The 16,236-nt window shown below is 41.3% G+C and overlaps 1 protein-coding gene across 1 annotated transcript; it reads right to left on the reverse strand.

Annotated features, from left to right (window-relative positions):
- Positions 1-12,558: 12,558 nt before the first annotated feature.
- On the reverse strand, positions 12,559-14,630 carry tnfsf10l4 (tumor necrosis factor (ligand) superfamily, member 10 like 4). The gene is made up of 5 exons (XM_036525326.1): positions 14,333-14,630; positions 13,836-13,985; positions 13,645-13,690; positions 13,307-13,399; positions 12,559-13,184 (listed from the first exon to the last, which is right to left on the reverse strand). Exons 1-5 carry the CDS (start codon positions 14,513-14,515, stop codon positions 12,760-12,762), a joined length of 897 nt encoding a protein of 298 aa, XP_036381219.1. The 5' UTR covers positions 14,516-14,630; the 3' UTR covers positions 12,559-12,759.
- Between the last annotated feature and the right edge of the window lie 1,606 nt (positions 14,631-16,236).

Raw genomic sequence — 16,236 nt, forward strand, 5'->3', positions numbered from 1 at the left:
TCCCAGGTTTGTTCTCGGACGGGTTGGTCATGTTGAGGGACACCTCAGTTGTAGGCGTGACCTTGGGGAGTTCTGAGGAGGATTGATCAGTCTTTGCTTTCCTGAGTTTTTTGTTTTTTCCCACTTTGGTTTTCTTGTCCTTCCTGGTGCGTGCTGCACAGGGGCTAGAGGCATGCTGGTGAGCTGAGTCTGGAGTGTCAAGTAGGTGATTCCACAGCCAAGATGAAACAGGGAAAAATACAAAATTAGGGTTATTTCATATAGTTTGTTTTACTTCATTTCCTGAAGATGAAGATACAATATATAGACACCCTGTTGGGCTTTTGTCAATGAAGCTGTAGTGAAATGTATCATTGGGGTCCTCTTAAATAGAGGAATATCTGCAGCCAAACATGAGGACTTTCTAGAGGACACAGTGTGGTATAAAAAAAGTAAATTGAAAATACACAGAACCCACCTGCAGAGCTGGATTCAGGCACATTCTCAGGCTTAAAGAAGGCAACAGTGGCCTCCTGCTCTGCGCTGATGGACTTATTCACAGCAGGGGCTTCACATGTCTTCTCAGGTGATGCTGATGGGAGCTTGATGACCTCTGGCAGTTTGAACACAAAGTTCTTCGCTGAAGTGGACTCAGTGGACTTGGCTGAAGAAACGGCACCAAAGCTGAAGGATGGCTTTGGCGTCTCAACTGCATTGGTTTTCTCTGCAGATTTCACTGCCTCAACACTGAAGGATGGCTTCAGGATCTCAGATTCCTCAGGTTTATTCTTGGGCAGCTCAGCCTCACTGAGGGAGAAACTAAATGTAGGAGTAGACTTGTCTGCTTCCTTCCCCTCAGTGCAGAGTGAGTCAGAGGAAGTGGTGGTGGTCTCCTGCTTCTCCTCTGCCTTGTTAGATGTGAAGGCGACAGTAGAATCGACAGAGGGTAGGATGGATTTGGACACCTCCAGGTCTTTCTCTGTAGATGTTCCAAATGTGACCCCTTCTTGATGCTCATAGTCTGTAGGAGGGCAATCTGCCACAGAAACAGATAATTATATCACATTACAGGGGATTGCGAGGTGGGATAGTTTTGTAGGGTTACACACAGGAGGGAGAACAGTGTTAATGCAGGATACAGCTTATTGAAAAACAATTTAAAAATAAATAACACTACAAGCAGAAGTAACCGACATCAACTATATGTCAATTGGTCCTCACCTGTGGGGACTGCCTCAAAACTGAAGGCTGGCTCAGGGGTCTTGCATTTCCCAGGTTTGTTCTCGGACGGGTTGGTCATGTTGAGGGACACCTCAGTTGTAGGCGTGACCTCGGGGAGTTCTGAGGAGGATTGATCAGTCTTTGCTTTCCTGAGTTTTTTGTTTTTTCCCACTTTGGTTTTCTTGTCCTTCCTGGTGCGTGCTGCACAGGGGCTAGAGGCACGCTGGTGAGCTGAGTCTGGAGTGTCTAGTAGGTGATTCCACAGCCAAGATGAAACAGGGAAAATACAAAATTAGGGTTATTTCATATACTTTGTTTTACTTCATTTCCTAAAGATGTAGATACAATATATAGACACCCTGTTGGGCTTTTGTCAATGAAGCTGTAGTGAAATGTATCATTGGGGTCCTCTTCAACAGTGGAGTATCTGCAGCCAAACATGAGGACTTTCTAAAGGACACAGTGCGGTAAAAAAAAAGTAAATTGAAAATACACAGAACCCACCTGCAGAGCTGGATTCAGGCACATTCTCAGGATTAAAGAAGGCAACAGTGGCCTCCTGCTCTGCGCTGATGGACTTATTCACAGCAGGGGCTTCAAATGTCTTCTCAGGTGATGCTGATGGGAGCTTGATGTCCTCTGGCAGTTTGAACACAAAGTTCTTCGTTGAAATGTACTCAGTGGACTTGGCTGAGGAAGCAGCACCAAAGCTGAAGGATGGCTTTGGGGTCTCAACTGCATTGGTTTTCTCTGCAGATTTCACTGCCTCAACACTGAAGGGTGGCTTCAGGATCTCAGATTCCTCAGGTTTGTTCTTGGGCAGCTCAGCCTCACTGAAGGAGAAACTAAATGTAGGAGTAGACTTGTCTGCTTCCTTCCCCTCAGTGCAGAGTGAGTCAGAGGGAGTGGTGGTGGTCTCCTGCTTCTCCTCTGCCTTGTTAGATGTGAAGGCGACAGTAGAAACAACAGAGGGTAGGATGGATTTGGACACCTCCAGGTCTTTCTCTGTAGATGTTCCAAATGTGACCCCTTCTTGATGCTCATGGTCTCTAGGTGAGCAATCTGCCACAGAAACAGATAATTCCACTTAATAATAGCAGATTCAGAGGTTGGGATATTTTTGTAAGGGTTACACACATGAGGGAGAACAGTGTTAATGCAGGATATAGCTTATTGAAAAACAATTTAAAAATAAATAACCCTACAAGCTGAAGTAACTATACACCAACTATATGTCAATTGGTCCTCACCTGTGGGGACCGCCTCAAAACTGAAGGCTGGCTCAGGGGTCTTGCATTTCCCAGGTTTGTTCTCGGACGGGTTGGTCATGTTGAGGGACACCTCAGTTGTAGGAGTGACCTTGGGGAGTTCTGAGGAGGATTGATCAGTCTTTGCTTTCCTGAGTTTTTTGTTTTTTCCCACTTTGGTTTTCTTGTCCTTCCTGGTGCGTGCTGCACAGGGGCTAGAGGCACGCTGGTGAGCTGAGTCTGGAGTGTCTAGTAGGTGATTCCACAGCCAAGATGAAACAGGGAAAAATACAAAATTAGGGTTATTTCATATACTTTGTTTTACTTCATTTCCTGAAGATGAAGATATGATATATAGACACCCTGTCGGGCTTTTGTCAATGAAGTTGTAGTGAAATGTATCATTGGAGTCCTCTTCAACAGTGGAGTATCTGAATTAAATTATGACGAGTTACTAGAGGACACAACTGGGTAAAAAAATAATAAATAAATAGAAAACACACAGAACCCACCTGCAGAGCTGGATTCAGGCACATTCTCAGGCTTAAAGAAGGCAACAGTGGCCTCCTGTTCTGCGCTGATGGACGTATTCACAGCAGGGGCTTCACATGTCTTCTCAGGTGATGCTGATGGGAGCTTGATGTCCTCCGGCAGTTTGAACACAAAGTTCTTCACTGAAATGGACTCAGTGGACTTGGCTGAGGAAGCAGCACCAAAGCTGAAGGATGGCTCTGGGGTCTCAGCTGCATTGGTTTTCTCTGCAGGTTTTTCTTCAAAAAAGTCAAATTCGCTGAGGGAGAACATAAACAGTGGAGCAGATTTCACTGCCTCAACACTGTAGGATGGCTTCAGGATCTCAGATTCCTCAGGTTTGTTCTTGGGTAGGTCGGTCTCACTGTGGGAGAACCCAAATCTAGGAGTAAACTTGGGGAGTTCTGAGGAGCATTGATTAGTCTGTGCATTCCTGAGTGACTTGTTTTTTCCCGCTTTGGTTGTGTTGTCCATCCTGGTGCGTGCTGCACTGGGATAGGAGACATGCTGGTGAGCTGAGTCTGGAGTGTCTAGTGGAAAACATGAAACAGAGGAAAAAAAACCCCACAAAATTAGAGTTATTTCTTATACTTTGTTTTACTTCATTTCCTGAGGATGAAAATACATCACATATAGACACATGTTAGGCTTTTGTCATTGAAGCTATAGTGAAATGTATTATTTGAGTTCTCATAAATAGAGGAATATCTGCTGTAAAATACGAGGACTTTCCAGAGGATAAAGTGTGGTAAAAAAAACTACAGTGAAAATAAACAGAACTCACCTGTAGAGCTGGATTCAGACACATTCTCAGGCTTAAAGAAGGCAACAGTGGCCTCCTGCTCTGCGCTGATGGCCTTATTCACAGCAGGGGCTTCACATGTCTTCTCAGGTGATGCTGATGGGAGCTTGATGTCCTCCGGCAGTTTGAACACAAAGTTCTTCACTGAAATGGACTCAGTGGACTTGGCTGAGGAAGCAGCACCAAAGCTGAAGGATGGCTTTGGGGTCTCAACTGCACTGGTTTTCTCTGCAGGTTTTTCCTCTAAAGAGCCAAGCTTGCTGAAGAACTCAAACAAGGTAGCAGGTTTCTCTGCCTCAACACTGTAGGATGGCTTGGGGGTCTTGGATTTCCCAGGTTTGTTCTCAGGTGGGTTGGTGATTTTGAGGGAAACCTCATTTGTAGGCGTGACCTTGGGGAGTTCTGAGGAGGACTGATCAGTCTGGGCTTTACTGACTTTTTTGCTTTTTCCAACTTTGGTTGTATTGTCCTTCCTGGTGCGTGCTGCACAGGGACGGGACACATGCTGGTGAGCTGAGTCTGGAGTGTCTAGTGTAAAACATTTTACAGAGGGGAAAAATACAAAATTAGGGTTATTACTTATACTTTGTTTTACTTCATTTCCTGAAGAGGAAGATACATTATATATAGACACCCTGTTGGGCTTTTGTCAATGAAGCTGTAGTGAAATGTATCATTGGAGTCCTCTTCAACAGTGGAGTATCTGAATTAAATTATGACGAGTTACTAGAGGACACAACTGGGTAAAAAAAAAATAAATAAATTGAAAATAAACAAAACCCACCTGCAGAGCTGGATTCAGGCACATTCTCAGGCTTAAAGAAGGCAACAGTGGCCTCCTGCTCTGCGCTGATGGACGTATTCACAGCAGAGGTGTCACACGTCTTCTCAGGTGATGCTGATGGGAGCTTGATGTCCTCCGGCAGTTTGAACACAAAGTTCTTCGCTGAAATGGACTCAGTGGACTTGGCTGAAGAAACGGCACCAAAGCTGAAGGATGGCTTTGGCGTCTCAACTGCATTGGTTTTCTCTGCAGATTTCACTGCCTCAACACTGAAGGATGTCTCCAGGATCTCAGATTCCTTAGGTTTGTTCTTGGGCAGCTCAGCCTCACTGAGGGAGAAACTAAATGTAGGAGTAGACTTGTCTGCTTCCTTCCCCTCAGTGCAGAGTGAGTCAGAGGAAGTGGTGGTGGTCTCCTGCTTCTCCTCTGCCTTGTTAGATGTGAAGGCGACAGTAGAAACAACAGAGGGTAGGATGGATTTGGACACCTCCAGGTCTTTCTCTGTAGACGTTTCAAATGTGACCCCCTCTTGACGCTCATGGTCTCTAGGAGAGCAATCTGCCACAGAAACAGATAATTATATCACATTACAGGGGATTGCGAGGTGGGATAGTTTTGTAGGGTTACACACAGGAGGGAGTACAGTGTTAATGCAGGATACAGCTTATTGAAAAACAATTTAAAAATAAATAACCCTTACAAGCAGAAGTAACTTTACTCAGATATATATCATTTGGTCCTTACCTGTGGAGACTGCCTCGAAGTTGAAGGCTGGCTTGGGGATCTTGGATTTCTCATGTTTGGTCTTGGGCAGGTTGGTCTTTCTGTGGGAGAACCCAAGTCTGTGAATAAACTTGGGGTGTTTTGAGGAGTGATCATTCTGTGCTTTCCTGGCTGACTTGTTTTTTCCCGCTTTGGTTGTGTTGTCCATCCTGGTGCGTGCTGCACAGGGACGGGACACATGCTGTTGAGCTGAGTCTAGAGTGCCTAGTGGAAAACATGAAACAAAGGGAAAAAACCCCACAAAATCAGAGTTGTTTGTTACAGTTGTTTTACTTCATTTCCTGAGGATGAAAATACATATAGACACGTGTTGGACTTTTGTCATTGAAGCTATAGTAAAATGTATTATTTGAGTTCTCATAAATAGAGGAATATCTGTTGTAAAATATGAGGACTTTTTACAGGATACAGTGTGGTAAAAAACTATATAGAAAATAAACAGAACTCACCTGCAGAGCTGGATTCAGACACATTCTCAGGCTTAAAGAAGGCAACAGTGGCCTCCTTCTCTGCGCTGATGGATTTATTCACAGTAGAGGCTTCACATGTCTTCTCAGGTGATGCTGATGGGAGCTTGATGTCCTCCGGCAGTTTGAACACAAAGTTCTTCACTGAAATGGACTCAGTGGACTTGGCTGAGGAAGCAGCACCAAAGCTGAAGGATGGCTCTGGGGCCTCAACTGCACTGGTTTTCTCTGCAGGTTTTTCTTCAAAAAAGTCAAATTCGCTGTGGGAGAACGTAAACAGTGGAGCAGATTTCACTGCCTCAACACTGAAGGATGGCTTCAGGATCTCAGATTCCTCAGGTTTGTTCTTGGGTAGGTCGGTCATGGTGATGGAGAACTCAAATGTAGGAGTAGTGTCTTTCTCCTTCCCTTCATCACAGAGTAAGCTGGAGGGAGTGGTGGTGGTCTCTTGCTTCTCCTCTGGATTTTTACAAGTGAAGGTGAGCAGCTCCAGCACCTCAAGAACAAAATGACAAATGTGAACTACAACAGGATTCTTTACAGCAAGTTGTCTTTGGGATACAGTATTGCAGTTTCAGCACATTTCAACTCACAGGTGTGTATAGCACATTTTGGAGAGGAGTACATAGTAGGAGAGGATATCCTTACCTCATCTTTGTGGTCTTTATTCTCAATCATCCTGTTCTGGGTGGCAGAGGGCCTCAGGGAGGGCCTGAAGGGGGTGATGAAGGGCCGATATTCTGCCACTGAGGGCATGGCTGGAATCACGAGCCTCACCACTGGGAGGATTGGGACATGCCTCTGTGGGACAGAAGTGTTACTCTTAGAGCCATATAAAAGGACCCTAGAAACCTTTATGAATTTGCTTAGCAAAGGAGCATATCAGTAGTTTAGTTGATGGAACTACTTGCACAGGATTTGAGAGTTTGCAGGATTGTATAATGTGCTGGAGGAGCGAGTGTGGAGGCCAGACGGCTTACAGTGAGAGGCACGGATTGGGCCTCCAGCAGGACGCGGCGTGCAGCCAGGCTGACCACTCCAAGGGGTTGGGAGAGCAGCTGTTTGGAACCGAACTGTCCCTTCACCTGAGCCTTGGACACAAGAGCATGACAGAGGTAAATACTAGTCCAGTGCAGCTCAAAACTAAATCACTACTGTATTAACTGTATTCTTGCAAAGACTATGTGGAAACTCACGTGGCAAAATGTGCCAGGTTGCACACAGGTACTGGCCCTGACTACTGCATCACCCCTGAATGTCGACTTGCAAGGGAATAAAGAGGAGCTCATCCACTGGCTGGAGTTCAGAGAGACCAAGTTCTGACCCAAAATGCAAAGTACACAAAGTAAGAGTTTGCTCACAGAAAATGTCACAGAGTTTTCATCTTAGGGAGCATATATGTAGCTATCAATGTAATTGTATTTTTTGTATTATGAGCAGCACATGGGACAATGTTGCTACCTTGTTTTTGTTTCTCAGTTGGTCCCCTGCTCCACTGTTGGTGTTATAGAGTCTGAGGGGGGGTCTGCGGGTAGGCCTGAGGGGCAGGACACGATTCCCTGCCACCAAGGATAGGTCTGGGGTGATCTGATTCTGTGGGACAAAGGTGTTGCTTACACAGTTAACCAATTTTATGATTACTAAGTTATCATGTTTACTAATTTTAAAGTTATAAATTAGCAAGCTAAACGTGAGACCTCACAGCTGAGAATTAAAAGGATACAAAGAAATCCACCTGACACAACTTAAACATTGTTAAAAATGGTAATATTCTCTCATGCAATTAATGAGTCATTAAGTTGTTTTATTTTACAATTTTTTAAATTCAGTTAAAAGCTTAATACTTTTATAGATGACATAGGCAAGAAAGAGCGAAGGTGGTACTGATTTGTAGCAGGTGTACTCACAGCAGAAAATGTCCGAAATGCTGGCAGACTGGAAACAGGGTCCCTGAGAGCAGAACGTGCCAACTGTGGGCCTGAGTGGGGGTGGTTGCTCCAGGACCGCACCGAGAACACACTCTTCCAGACCGTGTCTTGTAAAAAGGAAGACATTTAACCTCAACTTATTACAGTGCTCAATTTACCAATTTACCAATTTAACATGCATGGATTTTTGTTTAAACCCACTTCTGTTTTCTGTTTTATAGCCACTTTACCTCAGGAACTTCAGGAGCACATTTTCTGTGGATATACAATACGCTTGACTGTAACTGAATATGATTACCTGCCCACAATCTTTAGACTATACAGATTTAGTGCCAAGGCATGATATCCTGAAAGGGGAGCATTTTTAAGTGGAGCTCTTAATCCCTTTATCAAGGTTGATTAACTCTATAAAAATCACTACAGTATAAATGAATTACAGAAAAAACTAATAATGAAGGAGTCAATAACTATCCCAGCAATGAACATTTAATCAGCTAGGTGATGGGCTTAATCTGTGACCTTTGTGTTTGTCTGTTTTGCTAACATTTTGTACAGTAACTTCCTCACTAACCAGTCCTCCACATTGTGGTTGCCTCTACCACAGCTCTGCTCTCACCTCTTTTCCTAATGTTGGCTTTTGGAGGGTCATGCCTGGAGAGGCCATCTCTGCCAGCAGGCAAGGACGGTTGACACACCCGGAGAGACTTTGACCGCCTCACACCTGGCACCCTTGTTTTTACTGGTACCCCATGCCGGAAGTGGTTCTGCAACCATGAGGGCAAGATGCTCCTCACTGTGTATGTCACTAGGCCAATCAAGCCCAGCTGACCATGGAGGATAGAGAGTGAGAGAGAGATTGAGGAAAAGGAGGGGATGGAGGAGTGAGGAAAAGACAGGAAGTGATCATGAAAAACAGAGGAAGAGGAAACAGAAAGGAAAAGCAAAAAAATAACAAGAGATTATTACAATTACATCACGTTTGCTTTGCAGACACACATATCCAGAGCGCCCTACGTGGCTCCCGAGACTTCTATTACACTTTAAAAGCTTAGCAGATGCTCCTATCGAGAACGTCTTACAAAATTTACAGTTTCTACGTATCTTGAGCTAATGTGTTATTAACTCTTTTACCATACCGGTATGGATTTAAGTTGGAATTGCTTTCACTATATTTCACGAAACAAAATTCACTAAAAAAAAAAAAAAAATCAGTAGTTGCAATAAACTCAGGTGTATTCCAGTATGTCCACTTACCGCTAAACAAACCAAGTGGTGCCACCTGATAAAACAGGTTTCCCACATGGTTTCTTAAATCTGCAGAACTAGCTATTTATGAAATTCATATTGCGAGCGAAAGTCGGTGGTTGTCGGTGAAAAAAGGTACGGCTACTGAGATGGTATTTCGTGCAGTTTCTTTATTAGAGTTCTATGCCAGCAAATGTCATAGAGTCAGGGTTGCCTTAATTCCAGAACGCTAACTGTTGGGTCACAAGTGTTGCCAGCTGAACGAGGCTGTTGATGGAGGATCGACTTATTTAAAAACAAACAAACAAACAAACAAACAAAATAAATAAATAAATAAATGTTAATTTATTTCTACATATATTTCTTTATGTATTTATACATTAGTGGCCTATTATTTTCATGTATCCCTGTATCTAATATGTTAATATTTCGATGTGCGCAGAGTAAAACATGTGACACAAGAAAGCTATGGCATCTGGCATGAGTGATTTTTTTTGTGAAAGGGTTTATTAAATAGGTGGGCCAAGATAACCTGATATCTAATGCACCATTTCAGTCCAGTCCGCGCGTAGCAGATAGTGATGGGAATTCCGCCTCTTTTCAGTGAGCCGGATCATTTGGCTCAGCTCAGCAATAAGAGCCGGAACTTTCGGCTCCCAAACGGCTCTACATTTAGTACCACTTCTGGCTTTTATAATTAAGCCAAATTTAGCAGTGTTTTGACCTATGATTGGTAAGTGTGCAGGTATATCACTTAAATTATTCAATGTAATTATACTAAACCTTATAATTTCCAGAATACCATTACTTTACATTAAGTTTGGTATAAAAACATTAAAGTAAAAACATCAAACACTATTACACATGTGTATTGACCGTTTTATTTATATCGAACGTTGTAAATTAGCGTTTCCCTACAAACACTAATGAAGTGAATCTGGTCCTCGTGCATAAATGTATGTTACAATTCTAACATTCAGTAAGTGCATGGAGTGCCTGTGGCCGAGCAGTGTGGCGAAAAGATCATCCTATTATTCTGTCTTGTATTAATCCGCAATAGATTTTCACTTTTAAGAAACCCAGAAAAGAAACCGCTCGTTTTGAATACTACAAAGCCAAGTGATTGTTAATTTAAAGTTTACATTAATAACCCAATGCCAGATTTTATCAGTGTTAAGCAAGATAAAATAGTTCACTTCCCATCACGACAGTGTAAAATCTGCAATTGGGTGCCATGTATTGCATTTAAATAGCATCACTGAGTCTTCACTGATACTCATTTGCCACTGAAAAATACAAGAAGCGTCCCACTTGTGTATATGTGTGTTCTATATGTGTAACATTTGTCTCGCTAACCTTTCCAAAGCTTATGTGTGTCTTTTTTTAAAGATTTCATAATTTCTTTGTCTGTGACCAGATCCTATAAGCATCAGTGACAAATGCTATTGGAAATAACTGACAGCACAGCAACTGGGAGACTCATTTCACTTTATTATTCAAACACAAAAGAGTCTGGATGTATTTTCAACACCCATGGGAACACAGTTAATAAATGCAATCTATCCTATTAATTGAGTACAACTCATAGTCAAAAATAATTTTGTTAAGACTTAAACAAAGTTGTATTTGTCCCTTGAAATGGACATGAAGATTTTAACATAATTTTGGAATTTCCTATATAATAAAATACAGTTGATTATACAATATACAAAAAACAAAGCAAAACAAAAAACCAAATGGTAATCTCATTATGGGTTACTTTGTGTAATAACTTTATAACAAACGTCATGCTAACATTATAAGCCAAGATAACATAATTCACAAGTATGTAATAATGTATTAACAACTGGTTTTATAACCTTAGAAACAAGCCTGTTGATTGAGGTGGGTATGGTATATTTCTCTCAACTGTCAAAGCTCATCAATCTTTGGCAACTGCATGTAACAGTACGGCAGTGTGGTGTACCATGGTGGTTAGGGCAGTGAACCCCAGCCCCGGTGGTCTTCCACAGGACTATCAGGGGGCAATCAAGAGTTGAACCACACCATCCTGTTTGTAACTTACCCGCAGCCAGTGTAGACCTGGGACTGAACAACTGTGCAGGAAGATCTCCAGCACATCTCTGCTCTTCACCATGTCCACATGTGCCTTTAATTTATTTTTCTCAGTTCTATATTTTCTCCTGTGGAAAAAGTACTCTTTGTCTTCTTGACAGTCTTTCAAACAGAAGGTGTGCTGTGTAAAGGTCACTACAATTCATTCTTTAAAGTTAAGGACACAGTGCAATGTACTTAACAGAGGCCTTCATCTGATACAGGAGGGACTCCTGTAGAATTTAATCGACTTTCTGTTTCAGATCAGGCCCAAAATAAAACTGCTGTTGCTTAGTGCATTTACACATGAGTGTGTGTAAACAAAATGCTTCCACTCTATCCTGACAGCTGTAGAGGGAGAGCTGAATGTAAATGCCTTGCAAAAATGTACAAAATGGTCCATAGTAAAGCTGCTACTTGTATAGCCACCACTGCATGGGTGTATATTTAGATATAATTACAAAATGATATAGATGCACTTGAAAATTTGAAACCATGGAGTCTTATGGACCATGCAGCTTCTTTACTGGAGCATATATATGAAGGAAGCATCTGGCAGGAGAAACAAGCAACACAATGTCACTTATACTGTGCAAGTAGTGTTAAATCTTTCAAAGACAGAGGTATGGCACTGTTTACACAGTCTGTCTATTCCTTGCATCATGGCTTATCTTTGAAGAGCTTCCAAGTTTGTTGCACCTTTCCCTTTTTGCATTTTGGTTTTTTATTTAGGAATTAATTTTAAGATTTTATTAAATAATCTCTCCATGTTGTTCTATTCTTTATGAAAACAGTATTTTTGAAATCACAAAAGTGCAACATTTAAAGACAAACCAGACAGCTCTAAGTAATTTACAGTGCTCTCGTTGATAATAAATAATTAATAAATTATTCATAACAGTGGAAACTAATGGCATTACCTGGTAAAAGAAACACATCTTTATAACTATTTGAAACATTAGGTTTGATATTTGAGTAGAGTTAACTGATAAACTGGCAGATCTGTCTTGGTTATCACAGACTATCTTTGTTATTAGAAATTACAAACTGACAATGGCCCGCACTGGATATATTGCAATGGGCATTAGTGGTATAGTGTTTTCTGTGAAAGTGTGAAAGGACCAGTGCTTAAATAATGTTTGTGTATTACATTGTAATGTGCAATGTTTAAATAATAAAAAAGGTATTAAAACAAAATACAGATATGGGAAATATTAAACAAGCAACTCTGCAAGAGAGGTTTCTGCCCCTTCCAGCAAAGCTGATGCTCTCTCTTGTTTAATCCCATGACTCTCTGTGAGAGCAGAGGGCAGTGAAACCTAAGACTAGTCTATTATGCTGTATCCAGCAGAGTGTTAAAGGGCTTGAAATGAGGCTATGTTGTATAATCTTTAGTTTTGCTCTGGTTTGTCCAGGTATTTGTAAAATGTTTATAATGTGAACATGAATATTTTACTCACCTATTTTCAGTTTAATCTTTTTTTTTTTTTACACACAGTGTATTTCCTTTTTTCATTCATTTTATTGCCCTTGTTTGATATACGATGTGGGCTAGACTTTAGCAACAAGTTGCTGAAGAAAATTAGGACATTTCCTATGATGGAAAAATAATCTTTACAGTTACATCAGGTACTTTTGTAGCTTGTTAAATTTTAAGTTGTCATAGCTGTCACTGAATTTAATTTATCATAAAGGCTCCGAAAAATGTTGACTCCTCTTGCAACCGCACAGCCTGAATATCAGTAACTTGTAGAGACAGTTTGTCTCCCTGCTGCAGTTGGAAGAGTGCCCCCTGGTGGCTAGAAAACAGCTGCAAGTCCGGGGCTGTGTTCCAGCACTTTGTTACAACTGCTTTGGAAAGCAGGATGGGCTCCTGATAAGATGCAGTCTTCCTGTATATATACTGTATAAATGGCTGAGAACGTTTCCCTTGGAGCGATGGAAGCAGTTGGAAGTAAACCTGGGAGTAAACGAAGTAGAGTCCCTTCCGGTGTATCACAACCTCGCCATCGGGGCTATATCCTATCACGCCTTGTTGAACAGCAAATCCGTTAATATTGTCCCAGCGAATATTATCCACTGTTATTACGTTCTCCTCTCCATCTAATTCAAAGGAAAGTATGGCAAAATACAGTCAGACAATATCCATGGAAACGGATACCCATATCAGGCACCGATCGATATTTTAAATTGTTACATATTAAACATTATCAAGTTTCTCTTACCCTTCTTCAGCCACAAAGGGAACTGCCTGAGCTCCTGCTCAGGCCCCATGTGAATAACAGGTTTGTTGGAATGAGACAGGGTTATGTTGTTGGCTGCGAAAAAAATGTGAATAAACAGATTCTGTCAACAAGTCGTATTTCGGTAAAATATTGCTGATTTAGAGATGCAAGTGGCTACGGGCAGGCCCGGCGCTAACCGGACCTCAATGCACCCCTACTTGTCTTCTTATATCGAGATGTCTACATAGTATTTATGACTAGCCCCCCCAAACCCCCTCCCGGGAGCCTGGCTACGGGTCTAAATAATCAATGGCCAAGTAGGTTGCAATTAGGCCTACCTGTTAGCTCCTGGTGCAGGGCATTCCTGATACCAGATATTAGATGCTGCAATTCAAGAAAAGCAGACTTATGTCACTATTTGAAACAACTTTTAAAGGACACCTTCATGGTATGTGTGAATATGAAGAGGAAAAATGTAGCTAGTCTACTTTTATGCACTCTACGTTGAAGAGTCTTCATTTTACTTTACCTTGTGCGCGCTGTTCCTTAATTCGTGGATCAACGAGTCACAACTTGCAAGACCTCCGGGACTGAGCGACGCGTTCTCTTGATATGAAGGATCAGCCAGCTGGTGCAGACAGTGCAAGGGGTACTCGCCAAACCTTGCCTCCTCTTGAACCTTAGAAAGGAGAATAACGTTTTAAAACGTTTCAATAAACATCACAAAGATTAAGGATTTCGCTCTTTTTGTAAGTTACCAAAATATGTGCGCGCTGTTTAAGAGGAGTGTATTTATTTAATCTAACTTACAATGGACCGAAATAGTCGTAGTTTAGGAACCACATCTCCCCTTCATTTAACAATTATAAAAAAAAGTCTTACAGGCCCACATAATTGCTAAAAAGAATGATAAATGCACAGCCAACAATCACCCTGATTTAGCTAAACTTTAAACGCACAATTTAGTTAGCATATGGCACGCCGCACGATTGAAAGATTATAACAGTCTCAATATAACAATATTACCTGATTTATTTCTTTAGACAAATCGTACAGGAGAAACGTTGTTATAAATACTTCCGCTCCGAGTACAAGACTCAAAATCAAAACGAAAACATTCCATTTTCCTGGCTTGTCTTGCTTGGTCGTCAGAAGCAAGATATGTTCTTTCAGCTGACTGTAACTATGACTTTGACTTTCTGCAGTCATGCTGTGATTTTTAACATTGTTTTCGTAATTAAACAAAACAAAGTGCCGGTTTTTGTTTGCCCAGAACACCAGAACAAAAATTCTTCTTCCAGCGCTGTTAAGTGAACTATCCCTTCCGTATCCAAATCAGTACAGACTGCCTGTTGGAAAGTCCCCTGTCATGTTAGCTAACGCCTCTTTCGTCAGACTTGAACTTCCAGTTTCACATTCGGGTATTTAGGACAAATCGTGCAGTTTATTCTAGCAGAGTAGAACTCTATAGGTTTATTTCATCTGCCTCAATTGCTTTTTAGAATGCACGTGTTGATTTTGTCACGGATACGCAACAAATTATGATACAGTATATTGTGTAGACTGGGATATGGATATGTAACCTATATAATATAATGTCGATTAGGTTTGTTTGAGGTTTTCAACGCATTTTAGTCTAGCTTCGTAGGCCTCTTTTTATTAAACTTAATTGCTAACAGTTTTCATGCTACAGAACACCAAATAGGTAGGCTACGCGAGAGGCACTTAGAACGTTTTTTTTTTTTTTTTTTTTTTTGAGTTTTTGGTTGAACTGACGCTCCGGTAAAGTGTCCGTCGCAACACAACAGTCAGTCCCTCCCATCGCAATAAATTCAAAACAAATGACACAGTGTTATGGGATCATTGCTGTGGGGTGGGATGGGATGGGATGGATAGAGTGCAAAATAACTTCAAGATCACATAGTGCCCGAATTCTCTTCGACCCTTGGTAATACCTTTAATGTTGGTGATGTACAGTTACAGCTTAGTTTTAACACTTTGTATCTGTTTAAATATTGCATTATATATTCTATATTCTATATTTTATCACTCAATCACTTTACTCAAAGTAAAGAAAAACGTGTGAAGCACAAGGACTTTTCAAACTTGTCAAATTTGTCATCAGTTCCTTTGCAGTTTTCTGCGTGACAACTTTCATAACATTACATCATCATATGAAAATTAACTGATAGCAATCATAATAGTTAAACAAAAAGTGGTATTTTCATTCATATATGCAGTTATTTGTGTCAGATTTTTAATATTTATGTTTTTGCATAATCTGCATTAAACAGGTGTAAACAGCGAGGCTCATGGATTGATTTATAGCCTCCTGTATGTTTCTAAACATCACTGTTTCTTCCAGCGGTTTAATGACGTAATGATGTAGCCTATTACTGTTCCCCGCATCCTTGCTCTCTGGTTACCGAATCAATTGACGTCATTACCACGTTACCACATTAAAGTGACGTCATGGTAAAAGATTTCTCACTTAAAGGTAGTGCCTGAGGAAGGAGCTTCTGAAAACAGGATGAAATGCAGTGCACACCTATGACAGCCTTATGTATTGGTTCTGCTGACTTCCCTGAGTTATAAACTCATGCATAACACTGATGAGAATGAAAAGCAGAGGGCTCCTTGCGTAGGAGTTGCAGGGTTTATGGCAATAAGAATGGCAAACGGAACGAAGAGGAGTCATCTATATGATATAGGCTAAGCCACCGTTGACTAAAAATGTAGAAAGGATTAAGTGAACGTTAGCAGCTTGAGACCGAGATAATGTAAAATACAGCATGAGTTATAAGTGGAGGGTGATATGCCATGGTGTTCGCTCACTGCAAGGTACGATAAACAGTGGATGGTATTGTTTCACTGTCTGTGTAAAGGAAAGACAACATATCCTTTGGTGCATGGTCATATTATTTGTGAAA

This window comes from Megalops cyprinoides, chromosome 3, assembly GCF_013368585.1.
Source record: "Megalops cyprinoides isolate fMegCyp1 chromosome 3, fMegCyp1.pri, whole genome shotgun sequence".
In the NCBI taxonomy this organism is placed as follows: Eukaryota; Metazoa; Chordata; class Actinopteri; order Elopiformes; family Megalopidae; genus Megalops; species Megalops cyprinoides.

What these genes read in the sequence shown, in the direction of transcription:
- tnfsf10l4 (XM_036525326.1), bottom strand. Translation starts at nt 14,515, where the DNA reads ATGACTGCAGAAAGTCAAAGTCATAGTTACAGTCAGCTGAAAGAACAT. An exon ending in TAAGGAACAGCGCGCACAAG is followed by an intron (nt 13,691 to 13,835) that starts GTAAAGTAAAAT and finishes CTTGAATTGCAG; the next exon opens with CATCTAATATCTGGTATCAG. An exon ending in CCCTTTGTGGCTGAAGAAGG is followed by an intron (nt 13,185 to 13,306) that starts GTAAGAGAAACT and finishes CCTTTGAATTAG; the next exon opens with ATGGAGAGGAGAACGTAATA.